Raw genomic sequence first — 25,056 nt, forward strand, 5'->3', positions numbered from 1 at the left:
CCATCTCCGGAGTTCTGACAGGTTGGTGTTAGTGGGAAGTATCCAGATAACCCGGACGGTGTAACACTGTGCCAAGATGTGCTGGCCATGCACCAAGGCATGTTTAGCCACAGGGTGATCCTCATTACCAACAAACACTGTCTGCCTGTGTCCATTCACGCAAATGGACAGTTTGTTGCTGGTCATTCCCACATAGAAAGCTTCACAGTGTAGGCAGGTCAGTTGGTAAATCACGTGGGTGCTTTCACATGTGGCTCTGCCTTTGATCGTGTACACCTTCCGGGTTACAGGACTGGAGTAGGTGGTGGTGGGAGGGTGGATTGGACAGGTTTTACACCGGGGGCGGTTACAAGGGTAGGAGCCAGAGGGTAGGGAAGGTGGTTTGGGGATTTCATAGGGATGAACTAAGAGGTTACGAAGGTTAGGTGGACGGCGGAAAGACACTCTTGGTGGAGTGGAGAGGATTTCATGAAGGATGGATCTCATTTCAAGGCAGGATTTGAGGAAGTCGTATCCCTGCTGGAGAGCCACATTCAGAGTCTGATCCAGTCCCGGAAAGAATCCTGTCACAAGTGGGGCACTTTTGTGGTTCTTCTGTGGGAGGTTCTGGGTTTGAGGGGATGAGGAAGTGGCTCTGGTTATTTGCTTCTGTACCAGGTCGGGAGGGTAGTTGCGGGATGCGAAAGCTGTTTTCAGGTTGTTGGTGTAATGGTTCAGGGATTCCGGACTGGAGCAGATTCGTTTGCCATTTCATATCCCTACAAAGTGTTACACCCAGGCATTTGTATGAGCTGGCCAATATCAACAGTGACTCATTGATATTATAATCATAGGACACTACTTTTTTTCATTTTGTGAAGTGCACAGTTTTACATTTCTGATCATTTAGAGCAAGTTGCCAATCTTTGCACCACTCTGAAAGATCTGACTGAATATTTATGCAGCTTCTTTCAGGTAGTACTTCATTATAGATAAACGCATCATCTGCAAAAAGCCTGGTATTACTATTAGTATTGTCTGCAAGGTCATCAATATACAACATGAACAGCAAGTGTCCTGATACACTTCCCTGGAGAACACCTGAAGTTATTTCTACGCCTGATGATGACTCTCCATCCTAGATAACATTCTGCATCCACCCTGCCAAAAGTCCTCAATCCAATCACAAATTTCACTTGATACCCCATATGATCATACTTTTGACAATAAGTGTAGCCATGATACTCAGTCTAATGCTTTTTGTAAATCAAGAAATACTGCATTTATCTGATTGCTTTGATGCAAAGCTTTCAGTATGTCACGTGAGAAAAGTGACAGTTGAGTTTCACACAATCGCTGTTTTCAGTGTCTGGCTGGCATTGAGGTCATTCTGTTCCAGGTAACTCATTATGCTTGAGTTCAAAATATGTTTTAAGATTCTACAACAAACTGATGTCAAGGATATTGGACAGCAGTTTTGTGGATCACTTCTACTACCCTTCTTGTAGATGAGTGTGACCTGTGCTTTTTTCCAAGAATTGGGCGAGGTATTTTGTTCAAGGGATCTACACTAGATTATACTTAGAAGAGGGACTACGTCAATCACAAATTCAGTATACAATCTGAGAGGTACTCCACTGGGCGCTGGGTCTTTGTTCAGTTTGAACAGTAACACACTTTAAAACAATCCCCTATCTACTTCTTTGTACTCCATTTTAAGCAGGTTATCTATGTAAACAAGCTGAGAAAATTGAAGGTTCTAGCTTGAATCATCATGGAGCTATATGTTCCTAAAACCTAAAAACTAAAGTTTGTGAAAAAAAAGGTTTAACATTTATTTTTGTTAAATTTTACAATTTTCCTTGGAAAAACATCAACTTTATGAATGTTAAAAATCTTCCTGCACTATAATCAGTTCTTCCTCACCTTATCTTCCTCTCTCCCATGATTCTGTCAACTGCCTGTAAATTTTTGATGTTTTTATCAATGTGCACAGTCCAATCAATCTGTTTCTTGTCCAGGACTCTCAAGCTTTTGTAATAATTCATCTCTAAAAGTTCTAATACCTTCACTTTTCCTTCATTCCCATCATTACAATACAGAACAGCATCATATGTTACCATCTAAATCATTTTAGCACCACAAAGCACCATCCAGCACAAGGTCGATGATATAAAGTCGGTTCACAGTAATAATATTTCTGTTACTGATAAATCAGATATATGTACAGTATTTAACCATCATTTTCTGAGCAGTGCTGGTGAATTAAATAAAAATTTAGTTTCTACAGGAAATCATATAAATGTCTTAGCAATTGCCTTTCCGAGATTGATGTCTGAAATACTCCTCTGTGATACAGACAAGAGGGAGATTGAGTCAATAATTAAATCACTGAAGACTAAGGACTCTCATGGTTATGATGGAGTGTCTAGCAGAATATTAAAGTACTGTGCTGCACATGTTAGACCTGTATTTAGCCATATTTGTAATTTTTCCTTTAGGAATGGTCAGTTTCCTGAGCAATTAAAGTACTCAGTAGTAAAGCCGTTTTATAAAAAGGGAGAAAGGGATAATGTAGATAATTTTAGACCTGTTCTATGCCATCAGTGTTTGCAAAAGTTATCAAAAAGGCTGTGTATGTAAGATTAATTGATCATTTTATGTCGCACGATTTGCTATCAAATGTACATACAGTTCGGCTTTAGAAGTCGCGTGATAACTGAAAATGCTATATTCTCTTTTCTCTGTGAGGTACTGGATGGTCTAAACAAAAAGTTTCGAACGCTTGGCGTATTCTTTGATTTAACTAAGGCATCTGACTGTGTTGATCTCACAATATTGCTCCAGAAGTTGGACCATTACGGAATAAGGGGAGTAGCTCACAATTGGTTCACCTCTTACTTTAGCAACAGGCAGCAAAAGGTCATTATTCACACTGTTGATAACGGCTGTGATGTGGGATCTGAGTGGGGTACTGTCAAGTGGGGGGTGCCCCAGGGATCAGTGTTGTGGCCGCTCCTGTTCCTTATTTATATAAATGATATGCCCCCTGGTACTTACATTTTCTATAATTTACACTTTGCCACCCACACCACGTTCACTACATTGTAAAACTGAGTTACTTTTGCACCAGAAAAAACCATATCAATCAGTAGTATAAACCCATCAGTACCTTGTTCGCATGAATTATGAGACTGCAACAGAAAATTAGAATACATTATTCCTAGACACACACACATCAAGAGCAACTCCAGATCTATCCTGGGTTGTATTTCCTTTAGTAAACAATTCCTAGCAAACTTTCATTTCCTCCATTGTTAGTAGGGCATAATTATAGATAATATATGCACAATTCACTCAAAACTGTCATAGTCACTCTTTCTAAACTGCAACAATTACTTAACTTGAAGTGCTATTTCGAAAAAAGACAAACTGACATATAAGACTTTTTTTACATTGTTTACGCATAGATTAAGTTCCATGTGGGGTCACACTCATTTTAAAACACTTTCTGCAAAAGTGACAACATTCTGATGTCATGCACAGTATCAACAACAGCAGTACTGCTACTGACTTTGTGACAAGGAAGAATATGAATGTCACTGCTCCCTGTCTCACTTGCAGCAATTTAAGCTGTCCTCTGAGGTTCCTGTATAACTACACCACATATTCAGTAATAAGGAGCCAAATGTTTCTGAGAAGAAAGAATATGAAGTTAATTTCTGTTCGTTTCAGTCACAGGATTTAAAACTGTACTCTCAGTTTTGTGCCTACCCAAAGACTCTAAAATTGCCAAATATTTATTTCATCCTTTGTTCTCTAATCAGACAGAAACGTAAATAACATCAAACGTTGCAGAATACCCTTGTACCACATTCATAAGAAAACCCCAGAAAGTGTTAACAACACTAAGATGAAAATAAATACATGTATGCAGCAGGACGTGAACTTACATCCTTCAACCCCATAAACCACGACACTATCCATTACGCCTGCACTATGTCCTGTGGTTTTAATTTCCTGTCTTGGTTATCACAGTATCTCTTGAAGGCTTTTATCATTGATACATTATTAACTGACATTTTATAATGGTGACATTTTTGTGATAAATTTTCAATGAGTGGTCATCTTGAAACGGCATACTGCAATTTATAATACAAGCATGTTTCATGCTTAATTTTTAAATTACTGACAAAAACAACTCACTTCAGAGAGAGCACTCTTATACAAAAAATCATTATGTGACATTTAATTACAACAATAATTATAATAAATCGTACTAAGAATGGTGCGTTTTTATAAATCTACAAAACTCGTGCATAAAATCTTGTGAGAGGCCATATCAAACACTAACACAAGCCAATTGCACATGATAGCAGATTTGCAGAATTATTGTGAAACTGGTGTTACCCTGCCGCCTGCGTGTCTCCTAAAACTGCAACAAATATACTGCAATACTGGAGCATACAGACATCAAAGATAAAACAATATTGAAGTACACAAGCCTTGATCTGAAAGCAAGCTGAATGATAAGCAAATCGAAGGATCGTTTAACTGTGTGGGTGCCAATGTGTTATTTTACTGTAGAAAAAATAATGGTCATAGAGTCATAAAAACTTGGTAATCAACTCACTTTACAAAAAACCATGAAGACAAACTATGTTTTCACAGTTAATGCAGTGACACTGTATTGTAAAATTAGGGACAAATTACTACATTAAACAAAACACTATAAATTTTAATAGCTGACCTAGTCACTTTAATATTGCAGACAAAACTATTTCTTTCAAGAACTACATTTTCTCTTTGCAGCAGAGTGCGCACTGATATGTAACTTCCTGGCAGATTCAAACTGTGTACCAGATCAAGACTCAGGACCTTTGCCTTTTGTAGGCAAGTGCTCTACCAACTGAGCTACCCAAGCATGACTCACCACTCGTCTTCCCAGCTTCAATTCTGCCAGTAGCTTGTCCCATATCTTCCAAACTTCAAAGAAACTCTCCTGCAGACCTTGCAGAACTAGCACTCCTGAAAGAAAGGATATTGCAGAGACATAGCTAAGCCACAGTCTGGGGGATTTTCCAGAATGACATTTTCACTTCACTCCAGAGTGAAAACGTAATTGTGGAACCATACACAAGGCTGTGGCTAAGACATGTCTCCGCAATATCTTTTCTTCCAGGAGTTCTAGTTCTGCAAGGTCTGCATCTTCATAGCTTGGAAGATAGGAGACAAGCTACTGGCAGAATTGAAGCTGTGAGGACGGGTCATGAGTTGTGCTTGGCAAGCTCAGTCGGTAGAGCACTTGCACATGGAAGGCAGCAGTCCTGAGTTCGAGCCTCAGTCTGGCATACAATTTTAATCTGCCAGGAAGTTTTATTTCTTTCAAGTCAGAGTATTAATAGCAACAATTTGCTACCTATATTCATGTAATGGGTACTAGTCTTTTTCATGCAAATGCATACAATATTCATAATGTAATTTTCTTTCATGTTAATTACAAACAAAGTTTAACAATGGACCAGATGTAAATTATATAACTCTGTGTATATGCCCTACCTTGTCATGGTTTCGAACTTTCTCCATTTTCTTCATAACTGTATCCCAGAAGGGTAGATTGGTGTAAAATGGAGGCCATTTTTTCTTGTGTAAAACAACTCTGCCACCAAGAGCGTACTGTAATAATTCATTACAAAAATTTATAAAAATAAACTGTTGAAAATTTATAGCGAAAAGAATTTAGGTGTCTTCAACAAAAACAGATTACATTATTATAATGAAATTAACAATAAAAATATAAGAAATTGAAATTTTGGACAATTTTTTAAAAATATCTTTTATTATTCAATGCTTTGCCAAATGTAATGATATGAATGAAAAATTATGGTTAGGTTACAATTCAAGCAAATTACTCCATTTTTTTAAAGTAGATGCAATACCGTAATTATTAAGAATTACTATAATTACAACATGTTTTCTGTTGGCATCTGCCGTAAGTGCAAACTATACAGAAGACCCATCCAGTCTGCCACCTTTGCCTGTTTTATTAATCTCTGCTTTCCTCTATCTTAGAAAATTATATTTAGTATTTTAAAAACCTCTCTGATTTGTGTTAACTCTTATTTTCGTAAGTCTGATGCAACATTAGTGACAATGGACTAATTACTACTCCTTTTTTCATTGTAGATTAATAACTTTTATTGTATTTTAAACTCTCTCTTCTCTGCACAATATATTTTCAGTAGAGCCCCAGTAATTCGATCTCGAATTACAAAAAAACTCTGATAATACAGAAATATCAATAATTCAGTGGGTAAATCATAAATAAATGTTTAATGAGCACAATAACGATAAAAAACAAATAAAAACACTATGGCACATACCTGCGTTCTATGTAGAGGGTGATTATTATTAAAGTTAAACTTTCAAACCACAGTAGAAATAACACCACTGGTCAGAATGATGTGAAATTACAAGGAATAATATCAGAGAAGGGTTTTGTTTTGCCTTAGGGCTCAAAAACAAGTAGGGTTATATGTGCCCAAGTCAAATCTAAAGAATACGAAGACAGAGAGGAGTTAAAAAATGACTATACGTCAATCCCAATTGACATAATAGAAGACGGCTAAAAAAAGACACATGGGAAAAGGGCTAAAAAGGACACCATACAAAACAAAGGTATAAAACTAAATATTAAATGGTTTTCACCATACTGCTTTGGCGGATAAAAAGTAAAACGCAATCGACAGCCCACACATTATTTGCTAAAACGGTTGATAACTCAGACGGCAAACCTAAGCGGGAATGTAAATGGTTAAAAAATAGGCATTCCATCAGGAAGTGGCAGACAGTTAAAACCTGGGCGCAATGTGTACAAAGTGGTGGGGTAGCGCCACTTATCATATGATGATGGCTAAAAAAGGCAGTGCCCGTGGGAGGGCAGAGAGGAGGTCGTCCAAGCCGCTGGGAGAGGCTTCATAAGCCAGAGCTTATTCCTGTGAAGAGAGGACCATTGGCACTGCCAAAGGGACACCACCTCCTGACAGACAGCAACACAGAGATCATCAGAGGGAATATATGGACTAGGGGCCTGAGTTACGACGACTGCAGCCTTGGCAGCAGCATCAGCAGCCTCGTTTCCTGGCAGACTGACATGACAGGTACCCACAGAAACATCACACTGGCTCCACCATGAGTGAGCAAGTAACAGTTTCCCTGGACCCGCTGAATTAAGGGATGGGTGGTGTACAGCGCACATAGATTTTGAAGGCCACTGAGTGAGACTGAGCAGAGGACACAATTGAAAAGGCTGTGTCGCCAATTGCACTCTGTGGCCTGATACAGGGCGAAGAGCTTGGCTGTAAATACTGAGCAGTGTGCTGTAGGCCAAAATCGAAAGACACGGGTGTCAATGATAAAGGCACACCTGACCCCATGGTCAGTCCGAGAGCCATCAGTGTATAGAAAGGTACTATGGAGAAGTTCCATGCGAAGGTCATGAAACTGTAGGCAATAGAACAAGGCTGGAGTAGTGTTTTTAGGAAGCGAATGAAAGCCAAGGTTAACATGGGCCGCTTCATGAAGCCAAGGTGGTGAAGGGCTCACACCCACTGGGAAAGCTGCAGGTAGTGTGAAGTTTAGCCACCATAGCAAGTGCTGAAAGCGGACTCCAGGAGGTAACAGGGAAGAGGGACACGCCCCACACTGGCGATTGAAGTAATTATCAAAGGAGCAGGCATAGAATGGGTGGCTGCGCATGGCAGACAAATGGCATGCATACCTGCTGAGGAGAAAGTCACAGCAGTAGGTCAGTGGTAGTTCAGCAGCTTCAGCATACAGTCTCTCAAGCGGGCTAGTGTAAAAGGTGCCCGTGGCCAAACAGATGCCACGGCGGTGGATCGCATTGAGAAGGCTTAAGAGGGATGGACATGCAGACACATAAACAAAGAACCCATAGTCGAGTTTCGAACGGACAAGGCACTGATACAGAGGGAGGAGGGTGGTTCGATCGGCACCTCCAGGAAGTACCATTGAGCACACATAGGACATTGAGGAACCACATACTGCGGGCTGTTAGGTAAGACACATGGGAGGACCAAGAGTGTTTCCTATCGAGCATGAGCCCCAGGAATTTTGAAGTTTCAATGAATGGAAGGGCAACAGACCCAAGATGTAAAGATGGTGGGAGAAACCAATTGGGTCGACAGAAATTTGTAGTCGGTTTTGCTGGTGGAAAAGCGAAAGCCATTGTCGATACTCCAAGAGTAAAGACAATCAGGATATAGCTGAAGACACGGCTCAGTGAAGACAGGTCCATCAAGAACTGCAATAGATGGCAAAATTGTCAAAACAAAAAGGGCGCTGGAGATGCCCGGCGGGAAACAGGGCATTATAGGGTTAATGATGATAAGAAAGTGGACGACGCTCAGGATGGAACCCTGAGGGGCACCGTTTTCCTGGATAAATGTGTCCAACTAGGCATAACCCACACGCACCTTGAAAACTCAGTTTTTTAAAAATGCCTGTAGGAAACAGGGCTGGCGGCCACCTAAGCCCTCCTCCACTCGTTTCCGATGGAGGAAGGCAGGGTAATAGAGGTAAGAGCTCGAAACCTCCACAAAATGATGGCACAAGGTGTTGGAGATAACAATAGGGTCCACAATGACATCATCTGATAGTGTCAGGCCGGAAATTGGGGAATGGTTCTTAGTCCCAGAGAGCCGTCAGAGGTTGGCCGACACATGAGAGAAAAGTGTGGAACTGTTAGAAGAACTAGTGAACGAAATCCAGCTAGCTCTCTTGCTATCCCGAAGAACGCGATGACACTTTGCACACATCTGTTTATAATGAATGCAGTTTGCCATAATGGGATGACAGTTAAAAACATGGAGAGCACATCCACATTTGTGAATTGCGTCACGGCATGCCTCAGTCCACCAAGGGACTAGGACATGATGTGGTAAAGATGAAGTGCAAGGAATGGAACGTTCTGCAGCAGTAAGGATAATATTTGTGAGATATTCCACCTGGTCATCACAACTGGAGAGATATTGTTTTTTGAAGGTTGCCAGGGAGGAGCAAAGCTGCCAGTCAGCCTTAGTAAGCTGCCATTTGGGCAGTCACGTGGATGGGGTAGGAGTCAGCAAACGGATTGCACATGGGAAATCGTCGCTCGAGTACGTATAAGAAAGAATGGACCACTCAAGACAATGGGCAAGCTGGGCAGTGCAGAAGGATAGGTCCAAATGGGAATAGGTTTGCGAGGAGTCGGAAAGGAAAGTAGGTTCCCCTGTGTGAAGGCAGAAGAGGTTAAATTGGTTAAGTAGGTCAGCCAAGAGGGTACCTCTCTGACAGGTCTTGGGAGAATGATGCACATTAAGGTCACCGAGTAGCTAAAATGGAAGTTGAAGAAACTCTGCCCTGGTGACATTGAATGACGGAGGGACACAAGCGGTACAGAGGGAAAAAGTCAGGTGGGGAAGGAAAAGGCAGACTGCAACAGCTTGAAGATGGTTAGTCAAGGAGATGGGTTAATGTCATCCAGTATGAGCAGCATGACGTCCCCATGTGATGGAATGCCGACCTCAGGGGGAAGGTCAAAACAAATTCGGAAGAAATGTGAAAGCTCAAAATGGTCATGAGGCGCAATTTTGTTTCCTGAATGCAGGGGACACTGCGATGCTAAAAGCAGTCATAAATCCTCTTTGTGGGACCGAAAGCCGTGAATGTTCCATTGGAGGAGAGTCATGATGAGGAAGAGATGTAGGGGTGTTACCTCGGCGGCTGCCAAGTGACAGCCTGTGAAGAGTCGCTACAACAGGGCACAGAAGCAGAAGTCTCCTGCTCAATGGGCTCCACAGAAGCTTCGGCATACTTGTGCGGTCGGTCTGTGGAGTCCAACGCTGAAAAACTGTTGGTGGTGCGCACCGGCGAAACGAAGACCGGCTGGGCTAAAGTATCACGTGGCGGCACTGTCAAAGAGGATCTTTGATTTGGCAAAGGAGAAGACGTTTGCCTTTAGTGGACTTCTTGGAGCCTTTCCGGTTAGGGGAAGACTCTTGGGTTGTTTGGCTAGAGGGACGGAGGAAATCTTAATGGGAGTACTACTCCTGTCCCTTACAGCCTACCGGTTATGTAGCTGGTGGCTTCACCCCCTGAGGCAAGAGTTTGACAACTTGTTACACAGCTGGATGGGGTGGGAGGGGGGGAGGGGGGGGGGAGATGGCCATGCTATCTTGACACTGGGTGGTTTCACAACCTCAGAGCAGAATGGGAGGTTGCATGTCTGTGTGGCCATGTCCTCCGTGGAACGAGGGGTAACAAGAACGGAACTATAGGTGCCAGATGCGGAAACACAGGGTTTGCGACTAGCCAGCAACTTTCGAGTGACTGGTAAAGCACTTTTTCCTTTTTCCAGATCTCTTGGACAGCCCACTCATCAAGATACACGAGATAATCATGAGAGGTAGCGGCATGGCCGCCATTGCAGTTAATACAGCAGGGAGAAGGAGGCAGACAATCGCCCTTGTGCGCATCCCTATCACAGGTTACACATTTGCCTGGGTTTCAACAAGGCATTCTAGTGTGGTTGAAATGATGACACTGGTAGCAGTGCATTAGGTTCAGAATGTAAAGCCAGATTGTGGTAATTTCAGAGCCTGATTTGATCTTTGACGGAAGCACCACTCTATCAAAGGTGAGTAAAAGAATGTGGGTGGGCACTAAGGATGAATCGACCTTTTTCATTACACAATGGACGGTGATGACACCCTGATCAGAGAGATTGGATTTCAGCCTCAGTTAGACCATAGAGCAGCCTAGTGTAAGTAACACCTTGTGAAGAATTCAGAGTTCTATGGGCCTCGACACGAACAGGGTGGCTGTGGAGAAGCGAGGTGGCAAGCAGTTGTGCTTGAGAATCAGAAGTAGTCTCCAAAGCAAAGTGCCATTCAATAAACAAGAGCAGGATTTCACTGGGCTGGCAATTGCATCAACACCTTTCTGGATAATAAATGGATTTACCATGGCAAAGGACTGACCATCTTCAGTACATGAGACCACGAGGAACTGAGGTGCAGTGGGAAGGGTCTTTGAATCATTAGCCTCATTATATTTATGTTTTGTAGACGCTGATGGTGAAGATTATTGGTTCATTGCAGGAAAATCACCCATGATTGTCAGCGTCTCCGATGGTGTGCTCCTTCCAACTGGGGGGCCCTTCACAAGGGGGCACACTCGCCTTAGGTGATTGTTCACACCTCCCAAAGACCTGACAGAGGGGCCAATTGGTGATTTGGGAAGGTTGCAGCTCAGGCAATCACCCCTGACTGGGCCTAGCCTGTACCAGGGGGTACGTGCGAAACCTACCTGTCAACCTGGGGCTACGAATTACATCGGAGAAGGGGAAAACATATGGCAGAAGAAAAATAAATAGTTACAAAATGTAGCAATAGATGGCACTGCAAGTATCATAATTTAATAGTGACATTTGACATTAAAAAAATTTTACTACTCTATGTGCATAGATGTACAGGTGTGATACTGTTAGTTACGTAAGCCCAACCACCATGGCAAGGTCATATCATATCGGATGAGAAAAATCAGTTTCTAATTGTCCTGAGGCCAAAAACCGCATAACAAGCATCACTCACATCAGTTTTTAATTATCCTGAGGTCAAAAACCGCATAAAAAGCATCAATCAAAATCAAATCGGATTGTTAATTTCTGTGTGACTGGCACAAAACATGTTCAATATGCTATCCACTGTTCTCTGCAACAAGCCAAAATCGAGAAACAGCATGTTCCACAGCTGATCTAAGTGTTTCCTGGGTCACGTTCAGAACATGTTGCACAATGCGTGCCTTTAATGCAGCTAAGTTTGCAATAGGAGCACTGAACACAACATATTTTAGATAGCCCCACAGCCAGAAGTCATACGGATTAAGATCAGGAGATCAGGACAGCCAGGCTGTAGGGAAATGGTGGCTGATAATTGTAGCATTTCTGAAATGGCGCTTCAGCAACTGCTTAACTGCAACTGCTTAACTGCATTTGCCATGTGCAGAGCTGTGTCATCTTCCTTAAAAATGATCTCAGCCACACATCCACGCTGTTGGACAGCTGGAATGACATGGTTGCGCAAAAGACACTTGTAGCGCTTACCAGTGACGGTACAGGTAACAGGACTGGAAGCACCTCTCTCTTTGAAAAAATATGGCCCTTTGATAAATGATGCCATAAACCCACACCACACAGTGACCTTTTCAGGATGAAGTGGTACTGGCTGATTTGCATGTCGATTTTCTGTTCCCCATATTCAACAATTCTGTGTATTGACATATCCTGTCAGATGGAAGTGGGCTTCGCCTGTCCACAAAATCTTCCACTGCCAATCATTGGCCGCTTCCACGCAACCAAGAAATTTTAAAGCAAAGGTCTCTCTTGCTGGCAGGTCAACAGGAAGCGACTGGTGCACATGGGTAATTTTGAATGGATGCAAAGAAGGATGTTTCATAGGGTTTTAAGTACTGTGCTCATGGGTGTGTCCAATGTTCAGGCAATTCTCTGTGCACTACACATTTACAAACCACCACTCATCTCCTCCTGCATTGCTCTGGCCACCGCTTCCACTGACTTCGAATAAATTCGTTTCCTCCCTCTACTAGGTTGCACATCAAAAGAACTCATCTTTTCAAATTTCTGAATCATTTTCTCCAGACCCATGGCAGTCATTGGACCAATACCTTTTTTCAAACCCCTCAGTGTCCGGAACTTCTGCAGAGTGACATGTCCACAGTCATCATTCCTGTAATACAGCTTTACAAGCACAGTGTGACCATGCATTGAGACATCGCAGGTGCGAAAGGAGTAAAAGCCGTGTACCCAGCGTGTTTATATACCAACTTCAATGAGTCGTGTGCATGACAGGTGTTTTCATTTACGTATCCTGACATATGCAGCGCCATCTATTGTTCAATTTTCACACTATTTTTTTTTCTTCTGCCATACGTTTTCCCCCTTCTTCGATAATATTCTGTTGCAATTTGACGTCATTCTGACCAGTGGTGTTATTTCTACAGCATTTTGAAAGTTTAACTTTAATTATAATCACCCTGTACATATATGGGCACACATTTCCAAGTGGCAAAAATATAAGTTATATTTTAAAGAAATTGTGCATAGTCCTTTGTTTTAAAGTAGGACCTCATTATTTTTGGCAGGAAGCTCACACCATCATCTAAGAAGCATGGTGTCAGCTGGAGTAGTTTCTGCCTGCTGCTCGATATAACGCAATGCCACATCTAGTGCTACCAAACCCTCTGAGTGAGTGACCACAGGTACAATTTCTTCAGGCAATTCCTTATCATCACTGTCTTCAGCAGGTTCAGTAACCGTTTCAACATCTGCAAGATCAGTCACTTCAAACTGTTCAGCCATTCTGAAACATCACTCGCATTCACTATTTCATATCCAGCAAGTTTTTTCCATCAGTTCTGCCAATGGTGTAGTTCATCTTCATCTGTACTGGAGGTATCCATTTCATTCCATAAAATCTGGTTACAAGACTTTTTTAGTTTCTCCACCTTTATTTCAGGCCATGATTCGGCTATCCAGTAAACTATGTCTTTTATTTTAGTTTTTTCCTCTTTTTTACAAATTCTTCAATGGTTCCCTCATCTTCTATTTGCAGAAGTGTCTGAAGCAAACGACGACAATACCTTTTTCCCTTTTTTTCAAGCATTGTAAAATACTGTCACATTGTAATTCTTCCTCATCAGGGTGTGAAACAGTGTTGTCAAGCATTAAGATTGCTTTGGAAGGCAAGCACTTTTTCTTTAGTAATCTTTGGTCTCTGGAACAAAATCTTCAAGAAAACAATCCTTAAAAATATTTTTGTTAATCCAAGCAGATTTTTGGTGGACATACGTAACAGGCAGTGCACAAGCAGTGATATTTCTTCAAGCTCTAGGCTTAGGAGACTTCCCTATTACCAGCAGCTTCAGTTTATGGTCTGTGTGTGTGTGGGGGGGGGGGGGGGGCTTTTGACAAAGGCCTTGTTGGCCGAAAGCTTATTTTGTGACAGTCTTTTTGTTGTGCCTGTCTGCGATTCAGTATCTCCACTGTATGGTGAGTAGTGACTATCCTGTCAAACTACTGTTACATTTCATCCTGGATTTTCCATTGTTTGATTTACTTTTTGTCCTTGTCAAGGAAACCAAACAAACAAAGCTTTTCATACTCAGATTTCTTCACTGACTTCCATTCAAATGACAAAAAGAGAACACTTGTTTCAACTGTCACTTCACCGACTCCATACTCAGCAGAAATATTTTTTAAATGTTTCTCCTTTGTCTAGTCTTTTCAAGCCCTCAAGTTTCACATTCAAAGAACAATTTTTTTCTTATTCTCATTGTAATGCTGGAATTACAACATTAAGAAACACACAGTTACATATGTGCAGTACACTGTACAGACATAAACACTTTAAAATTAATGTGGCACAGGTGGGCTCACTACAGTATAGATTTTACTACACAACCAACCTAAGTACACACAACAACGGTCAGCCAATATTGTGAAATGTGTGCTAACCATACAGCTACCGCAGCACAGATAAGAGGGCTTGTAAGCCAAGAGTGTCAATAAGAACTGTTGTGAACCGGTTATCAGCACTGGGACTATGGGCAAGCACATCTCTAGCCCGTCTTCCTCTCGTGCCACAGCACCGACTTGCTTGGCTTGACTGGTGCTGTCAGAGGATCACCTGGAAGATGGAACGGTGTGCCATGGCCTTCAGTGATGAAAGCAGTTTCTGCCTGCATGCAACTGTTGTGCATACAACATTGACCTGGTGAACACTGTCTCATAGCGTGCATTCATCCAAGATGCGCTGCCCCAATACAGGTCTTATGGTTTGGGGTGTGATGAGCTACAGCTCCCTTACACCTTTGGTGTTTCTAGAGGGGATGCCAACCAGTGCTCAGTATGTGCACGATGTTGTTAAATCCACTCTTTTGCCATTTTTGCAACTCGAAGGTGATATCTTGTTCCAACATGACAATACTCGCCCACACACAGCCTGTGAAACTTTAAGTGCATGACATGAAACTGTGGAACATAAGAGAAGATCCCTCATTCATCAAGACTGTGCAGACGGTGTGTATTGGATGTATCAGTCATCACTGAGCAATATTTAAATGTCTCGTGGGATAAAGTGCATGTAAGAAATATGCTATGTGTTGTCCAACGTTTGGTCAATATCATGAAAAATGTTAAGTGCTGTAGGATGTGTGCTTAGCAAGGGCAAAAAGGGAAAAAATATTTGCCAACAATGAATCGCCTTCCCTATCCCATTTGTCAATATTTAAAGTTTAGTTTATGAAAGAAAGTAGGCAACATGTTAAGTAATTTTATTATACCGACATGAAAATAAATACACACACTATATGAAGAACTGTAGCGAAAATGTTTACTGAAGTGACATTTATTGTGAAACACTGAGAACTGTATAATTACAAACACACAGGGCTGCGATGACATAAGATGATTTAAGAGTTGTAGAACACTGTTTTGCTACACCTGGATTTTCACATAAGTCATGGCTTCCATAAATTCTTTACTCAGTAGGGTCTGCTTGACAACAACAACTACTTAGTGAAATTAACAGGAATTATATTCCATATCCTAAATTACAGTGCTCAGTATGACTTGGTGTCTATGAAAGTCATTAGAAACTAAAATCACTTGGCACTGGTGGTTGGTTGACGTGACTAGGTTCAGCTTCCCAGTTGGAAAAGTTCTTCATCTTTCATACACAATGGTACCTATCTTTAACAAAGTATGAGAGTTTTAACTGTCTTGTGTAGGTTACTGTAACAAGTCTGTATATAGTGTAGAGCATGCATGGTTGGTGATTATGAGAGAAGGATCAGGATGAAATCTGGTGCTGGCACCTAACCTTCACCTCCATAAAGCACCAATGGGGTATTTTGAGGGACAGATCAACAGCATCACTGGCCTCCACTGTACTACACAATGCAGGGATTTTCAAATTTAATCCACAACAATGGTGCAAAGTCCAAGAACTTTTGCCAGCATCTCCAATCCCTTACTGACCAAATATTGGTGGCAAAAGTATCTTTCACCATTACGTTTCAAACCATCTACCTCCAAGTGAGTGGCTTGACACAGGTGTGTGTTAGAGACCCAGGCTATGGGGGTGGGTATTAAAACTAGTAGAAAAGGCAATAGAAGACTTATGGATTTTTTCTTAATCAAGAACTAATTATGTGGCAAAGTTTATGCAGTAACAATTCTGTATCAGAAATACAAACCTGTGTCAAATCACGGATTTCATCTGATGGAATATCACTAGAAGAACGGCACACAGTTGGTGAAGCAACAACACGTGGAAAGCAAGCATTTTCCTCCCTCATTTCCACTAGATGTAATCCTTTTTCTTCTGCAAGTTCATGGTGACTCTTCTGTAATGCAAATTACACATTATGTACCAGTATGCAGAATTACAATGTCCTACACATACCAATATGACACATTATGGAACATTTTGTTACATAAACTTCCCATCTCCATTTGAGAGTGACCATGTGCTAAGTCAGTTCGGCTGAAGGGGCCCCCCTCCCAATCCTTTTCCTTTTCTGTTAAACATTTTCTCCCTTTCCTACATCATCCTACCTGCATTATCCTTCAATATCTATTTTAGTATTCCTTCTCTTGCTTTTCTTCAGACAAAATATCACACTTTTTTCCTGATTGGGAAAAGAATACAACATGCAAAGTGCTTCTCCAAAGTGCAAGAGGTGTTCTGTGGAACACAGACATCCGAAAGGTATGTAAAAAAAGTTCCATAATCAACTTATTATGAAATATGCAGTTGGTATATGGACTACGAAAAAAAGGGAAGAGAGAAAAATGCAAGCAGCAAAGGTGAAATATTTATGAGGTGCTGAATGCAAGAGGTAGAAAGGCTAGAATGATGAAAAACAAAAAGGAGGAGAATGTTGAAACTTTAGGACCAAATTGAAACAAAAAAGCAACCCATAAGGGTATATGATAAGAATGAGAGATGAGAAAGTGCCAAAGAACGTATTTTCTATAAAGTTAACATGAAATTGATCACAAAGAAAACCCAGAAACAGACTGGCAGATACAGTGACGGAGATCACAGAGCAGGTGGGAGAAAAACCCAATAGATGTACTTAAAAAAGGAGACAAGCAGTGGAGAGACAGACACAGATCCTCGATTCACAACCCAAAAAGCTAGAAAGGAGCAATGAAGAAGAATTGTTAAAGTGAAGGTGTGAGTCTCCAACAAACAATAACACAAGTAATGATTGAGTTACAGGAAGCTATTTATAAATGCCTTTGAAAGGAAATTAGAAGATACAAAAAAGTTAACTAGAGAAACTACTGAAAATAATGTGTGTGAAAAAAATAAACCAAAATACATGCATCTGAGGAACCCTTTTGATCTTTGCATAGTACTGTAAAGATTAAATCATGAAGGTAGTTAATAGTGGAAATAATGACTTATGGAAATGATGCCAATTAAGGTGTGTAAATCCCTCAGAGGTGTAAAAAAGGATAGATGCCACGAAATGACAGTGATAAGGCCTGTCTGTGACAGTATCAAATTTTTAAGAAACTGGAATGATGCTACAAGTCTTCTACTTCACAGACAAACAGAGAGACGAGACACAAAAGAAACTGTAGACTCCTCAGCTTTCTCTCTCTAATGTACCAGATATTCACCAAGATTACCACCAACCACTCTGAAAAAAACATTGGTTTGTAATCAAGCAATGGAACGAGCTGCCTTAAGAGGCACATACGGCACAAATGAGCTACTTGCAAGTCACAACAACGTTATAGAAAGAGTAATAAATCTGAATTATCCCTCTGTTGGGATTCACAGATCTTGAGAAAGATAGTGGCTCACAATATCTTAACTAAGTGCTCTTCAGAAACAAAGTATTGATTCTATATATGTTACTACAGTGATAAACATGCACATCAATGCTACAGCTTCTATCAGACTGCATTAGGATAGCGGCAAATTCACGAAAGACGAGTCACACGACAAGATTCAGTATCACGCAATTTATTCTCAGTAGGTCTAGAGGAACTTTTCAGAGCCCTAAACCAGGAAACATAAAAGGAGATACCTGCTGATGGGACATATATAAATCATACTTGTTTCGCTGATGATACTGTGCTGTTTGCTTCTGTTGTGGTAAAACCTAAATAGCTAAAGGATGAACACACACACACAAAATATTTAATGGATGAGCTTAATAGATAAAGTTTGAAGGAAGGAAGGAAGATTCGGGTTTGATTTTCCTTTGACAATGAGGTCACTACAGATGATGCACAAGAAGCTCACACTGGGAAAGAGCCGTCGCAGCATTCGCCTTAAGCAATTTAGTAAAATCATAGACAACCTATATCTTGATAGCTGGACAGGGATTTGAACTGTTGTCCTCCTACATGTAGTGTCATACCACTGTGTCACCTTGTCCAAGAGCATGTTTGAAAGTGCAATGAATATTTTGTGTCTATGTTAGAAGGGACCCAGAAAATTTATCATCAAAATCGGCAATTATACTAACAGCAAATGATGCTGAAATGAAACTTTTTAGAAGATCTATAAAATGTGATTTATATTCAAGGTCTGATACAGGTGAATACCCAAGAATCATCAGTTTGACATGTTTCATTTCCACCAATACTTTATTGTAATTTATGATGATATATCTTGCCTTGACATAACTGAATAAATATTATGAATACCTCTCATAATGAACTCTGTGAGGATTTCTACTCTAAGCTTCATGCTTCTGTTTTTGTAATCCCATGTAACATGTCCTTCCAATCCACATGTGAAACACTTTGGTGCATGCTCTGACAGCTAACTCTCATGTAAGCTTCAAAAGTGCAGTACTCTAGCTTGTGAATAATCTGAATTATCCTTAGTTCTACCAAGCGAGCAGCTATCTGTATGGCTTCAAAATGTCTTGTAACAGGACAAGCTAACTATATGGCCACGTTCCCCATGCAGTTCATTCAAACTTATGTCTAGTGCCCCTTGTCTAGCTTCAAACAACTTAGCTTTATTGTGTCCTTTTCACCGAGTTTAAGTGTGTGTGGCTCAATTTGCTCAATATGGTTTACAAAAGTTTGTTAAATTCTTGGTACAAGATTTGGATGCTGTTGTTCCTTATCAATTTTTTAAAGTGTTTTCTCACTCTTAGTGCTGTGTAAGGTACTGCTAAACTTCATCATATGTTTCAACTTGTCAATATGTGGCATCACAAGTAACAAATGTGAGTTTCTCATCACGAATTTGGAGTTTTTGCCACAGTTATTTTTCCACGCTTGTTCCAGGTTCCTAAAATTGTTGCTTCCCCAAATCGTTAAAAACAACAACATAAACAGCACAAAATGGTCTGCTGAAGAAAATATGAACTTTAGGGATCAAAGAAGAGGTCAAGCTCATTTTACATTTAGTTGCTTTACTGCCTACTTTGCCTATCCTCTTCTGCATGTTTTCAGTTGCTGAAAATTCTACACGTAATTGCGTTTTAAATCATCATCATCTTGTGTTTCCTTCATAGTTGGAACCAGTTACTCCAATATTAAGAATCAGCCATATTGGCTTCACATACATGTAAACTAGGGACAATATCTGAATAAGTTCGACTATCTGCATCAGTTCTGTATCCAGACATCAAATGCTAACTTTTGGTGATAGTAATGATCACTGATACACTTCTTGGAAAACTGTTACGATTTCTTCACTGCTCAGTTATAACAATGGGCTACAAAATACTGATAACCGCACTCATGACACAATTGTCTAAAACACTTGCTTTGGGAAGGGATCGGGATGGATGGATTGTGGAGTCATGTAGTATGAACTGGTGATCACTACACACAAAATAATATGAATGAACACTACATATCTACTATCATTCACATTAACACACATACAGTTATGGCCATGGGTGTCTGCAGATACTTTAACGGAAGTTTGGGGGGGGGGGGGGGGGGGGGCAGGTTCTAAAACTAGCAGTTTTTATATAGGTAAGTTGGCCAGTTTTGAGACATGTCATACCATAAAAACTAAATTTTGTAGGTGGTACCCGACAGAAATGATGGTTACTCTGTCAATATATGTGAACAAAACACTGTACTGCAGATTCCATAGGAATGGCAAGCCGCCGCCGCCCCCCCCCCCCCCCCCCCCCATCTTGCCGATGTCCATGGCTACAGCCGTAGCCCCAAGCTTTTCTAATCGACCTCTGTACTGATGCAAACGATAAACACAGGTATCTCATTCTTACTCTCTGCTTGCTTATCTTTTAATAAATGTGGAGTGACCTGAGCTAGGAATGTGTGACCGAGAATGTGTAAGCAAGGTGAAGACATCATCACACATATCTTGGACGTATATTAATCATGCGGTAAAAGCTCAAGTTTCAACTCAAATCTGACACTGCCCAAGCACTGACAAAATTTTATACATATATTAGATAAGAACTGATATGTAAATATTGTCTTACCTGCTGCATTAGTCCTATGAAAAATGCCTTTACAATATGGCTAAGATTTGTAGAGCCTTCAACTTTAGCATAAAGGTCTCTAATGCCCAGAACTTGACATATTGTACGTATGCCTCGATGACATACAAGGCCATACCCTTCAGGTCTCTTGCTAACAAAGAGTTTTGTTTTCCCAAACTGACTAAAGAAATCATGGAACACTGTAGATAAGATAAAACAAATCATAAATAAAATAATTCCATTTCATTCTAAGGCATACAAAGGTGTAGTGTTATTTATGTTTTTTTTTTTTTTTTTAAGTTGGGGACTCAGATTAATCACAAAATACTTTGGCACAAAATATACACGTCTAGCTACTTATAATAATAATAATAATAATAATAATAATAATAATAATAACAACAACACTGCTAGCCAACTGGAGAATGATTTAAATCCAAATAGAGGTGTTTTGCAGGATATGCTTCCTGCAACCACCCTAGAAGGAAAACAAAGACAGAGGATGAGATGGTCAGATGAAGTTAATCGACACCTCATGTTCTGTTATTACCAAGCAACAAACCTAGGAACCAACACAACTGGATACAGATCACAAGTATACACAACATTTATTACCAGATACCCAGAATTAAAATTTTTAACAGAACAACGACTATCTGATCAGATCCGTGTAATAATCAAAAATAACAGGATACCCCAGTCAGAATTAGAAAACATCAAACAACAAGTACAACAAATACTGGAACAAAATAATGTGCAATCAGAAGAAGAAAATACAGTAATGGACTCAAACATCCCAGATCAAACAAACAAAGAACAACACGCATCAATTAAACAATCAGAGGAAAACAAAATCTTAAAGACAGCCACCAGAACAAGCACAAATAGAACACGAAGTGACACACATGTTAGATATAGAAGAAAAATTTCAGCTGACATATATAGAATACAAAGACACAAATACAGACATTAGACCATTCTTGTATAGACCACCAAATAACCCACAAGTCGAAACAACAATAAAAACTATCAACACAATCATACACAACAAAATAAATGCAAACACAACTATGGAAGAGTTACAACTACTGGTTTATATAGGAGCACTCACTACACGAAATATACACACTAGGCAGAGATCAGAACCAACCAACACACAGAAGAAACCCACAAAACCAGCATGGCGACACAGGCTACAGATCAGAATAGAAAAACTGAGAAAAGACATCGGACAGCTAACACAATTTATAAGAAATTAAATATCAGACAAAAAATGAAAAAGGTTAGGTAAAATCTCACAACAAGAAGCGATAGAGCAATTAGATGAAAAGAAGCAGAAATTACAAGCATTGGCCAAACGACTTAGAAGATACAAAAAAAAAAGTGAAAATAGAAGGAAACAAAACCAAACATTCAACACAAACCAAAAGAAATTTTATCAGACAATAGATAATGCACACATTAAAATAGACAACCCACCAAACATAACAGACATGGAACACTTCTGGAGCAACATATGGTCAAACCCAGTACAACATAACAGGCATGCACGGTGGATACAAGCAGAAACAGACACATACAAGATGATACCACAAATGCCTGAAGTGATAATTTTGCAACATGAAGTCACCCAAGCAATTAATTCTACTCACAATTGCAAAGCCCCTGGAAAAGATAAAATAGCAATTTTCTGGCTTAAGAAGTTCACCTCAACACATTCACATCTAACTAAATTATTTAACAGTTACATTGTAGACCCATACATATTCCCTGATACACTTACACATGGAATAACTTATCTGAAACCTAAAGATCAAGCAGACACAGCAAACCCAGCTAAATATCGTCCCATAACATGCCTACCAACAATATACAAAATATTAACTTCAGTCATTACACAGAAATTAATGATACATACAACACAGAACAAAATTATAAATGAAGAACAAAAAGGCTGTTGCAAAGGAGCACGAGGATGTAAAGAGCAACTGATAATAGATGCAGAGGTGACATATCAAACTAAAACTAAGCAAAGGTCACTACACTACGCATACATTGATTACCAAAAAGCTTTTGATAGTGTACCCCACTCATGGTTACTACAAATATTGGAAATATACAAAGTAGATCCTAAATTGATACAGTTCCTAAACATAGTAATGAAAAATTGGAAAACCACACCTAATATCCAAACAAATTCAAATAATATCACATCACAGCCAATACAGATTAAGTGTGGAATATACCAAGGAGACTCATTAAGTCCTTTCTGGTTCTGCCTTGCTCTGAACCCACTATCCAACATGCTAAATAATACAAATTATGGATACAATATTACTGGAACATACCCACACAAAATCACACATTTGCTATACATGGATGATCTAAAACTACTGGCAGCAACAAATCAGCCACTCAACCAATTACTAAAGATAACGAAGTATTCAGCAATGATATAAATATGGCTTTTGGAACAGACAAATGTAAGAAAAATAGCATAATCAAGGGAAAACACACTAAACAGGAAGATTACATATTGGATAACCACAGCGACTGCATAGAAGCGATGGAAAAAACAGATGCCTATAAATATCTAGGATACAGACAAAAAATAGGAATAGATAATACAAATATTAAAGAAGAACTAAAAGAAAAATATAGACAAAGACTAACAAAAATACTGAAAACAGAATTGGCAGCAAGAAACAAGACAAAAGCTATAAATACTTATGCTATACCAATATTGACCTAGTCATTTGGAGTAGTGAAATGGAGTAACACAGACCTAGAAGCACTCAATACACTTACACGACCACAATGCCACAAATATAGAATACATAACATACATTCAGCAACTGAAAGATTCACATTAAGCAGAAAGGAAGGAGGAAGGGGATTTATCGATATAAAAAACCTACATTATGGACAGGTAGACAATTTAAGAAAATTCTTTCTAGAACGAGCAGAAACTAGCAGAATACACAAGGCAATCACTCATATAAATACATCGGCTACACCACTGCAATTTCATAACCACTTCTACAATACAACCCTTTAGATCACATAACATCAACAGACACGGGGGGGGGGGGGGGGGGGGGGGGGGGGGGGGGGGGGACCACTACATGGCAAGCACCCATATCAACTAACACAGCCACACATTGATCAAGAAGCATCCAACACATGGCTAAGAAAATGCAATATATACAGTGAAACAGAAGGATTCATGATTGCAATACAGGATCAAACAATAAACACCAGATATTACAGCAAGCATATTATTAAAGATCCCAATACCACAACAGATAAATGCAGACTTTGCAAACAACAAATACAAACAGTAGATCACATCACAAGTGGATGTACAATACTAGCAAATACAGAATACCCCAGAAGACATGACAATGTAGGAAAAATAATACATCAACAGCTTGCCTTACAACATAAACTTATAAAACAACACGTTCCCACATACAAGTATGCACCACAAAATGTACTGGAGAATGATGAATACAAATTATACTGGAACAGAACCATTATAACAGATAAAACAACACCACATAACAAACCTGACATCATACTCACCAATAAAAAGAAGAAATTAACACAACTAATCGAAATATCCATACCCAATACAACAAATATACAAAAGAAAACAGGGGAAAAAAATTGAAAAATACATCCAACTGGGTGAGGAAGTCAAGGACATGTGGCATCAGGATAAAGTTGACATTATACCAATTATACTATCAACTACAGGAGTCATACCACACAATATCCACCAGTACATCAATGCAATACAGCTACATCCAAACTTATATATACAACTACAGAAATCCGTAATTATTGATACATGTTCAATTACCCGAAAGTTCCTAAATGCAATGTAACATATACCGTACAGTTAAAAGGAAGTCACGCTTGAACAAGGTCCGCGTCACTTTCCATTTTTGACCAGACATAACGTCTGAGAAAAGAAAGAAATAACAACAATAATATGGAAATGCTGGGCCGCAGATAGTTACAATAAGAAGACTGTCACAGATTAGCTTTCGCCCAGCATGACATTCCTCAAAAATAGAAGAAACACACACACACACACACACACACACACACACACACGACTACAGTCTTGATGAAGGCAATGCTGGCTGAAAGCTAATTTGCGACAGTCTTTTTGTTGTGCCTATCTGCCACTCAGCATCTCCGCTGTATGGTGAGTAGCAATTTTCCTTCTCATAATATTGTTACATTCCATCCTAGATTTTCCATTGTTTAATAATATGGAAAGTTACACACATCATGCAAGAAATGAAAGACTCTACTGTAACAGATGACAATTATGTACAATGGATTCTTTAAAAATTACCATGTACTTGAATCACTGGGATATGGAATAGCAGTAAGCAGTAAGAGTAGCAGGTAACTACTTTACTTTGTGTTTCATGGTGGCATGTCAAGATGACAGGGCCCTAAAAATCACACAACTTGATA

The 25,056-nt window shown here is 39.8% G+C and overlaps 1 protein-coding gene across 1 annotated transcript in view; it reads right to left on the reverse strand.

Moving 5' to 3' along the window:
- The window catches only part of LOC126257563 (28S ribosomal protein S5, mitochondrial), a 104,927-nt gene that overhangs the window by 25,676 nt on the left and 54,195 nt on the right, over nucleotides 1-25,056 (reverse strand). Inside the window, exons 7-9 of the mRNA XM_049955573.1 lie at nucleotides 20,563-20,762; nucleotides 16,315-16,464; nucleotides 5,539-5,655 (exon numbers count right to left, since the gene is read on the reverse strand). Of these exons, the coding sequence (XP_049811530.1) occupies nucleotides 5,539-5,655; nucleotides 16,315-16,464; nucleotides 20,563-20,762 (467 nt within the window). The remainder of the gene's footprint in view (nucleotides 1-5,538; nucleotides 5,656-16,314; nucleotides 16,465-20,562; nucleotides 20,763-25,056) is intronic.

Source organism: Schistocerca nitens, chromosome 1, assembly GCF_023898315.1.
Source record: "Schistocerca nitens isolate TAMUIC-IGC-003100 chromosome 1, iqSchNite1.1, whole genome shotgun sequence".
Lineage (NCBI taxonomy): Eukaryota > Metazoa > Arthropoda > Insecta > Orthoptera > Acrididae > Schistocerca > Schistocerca nitens.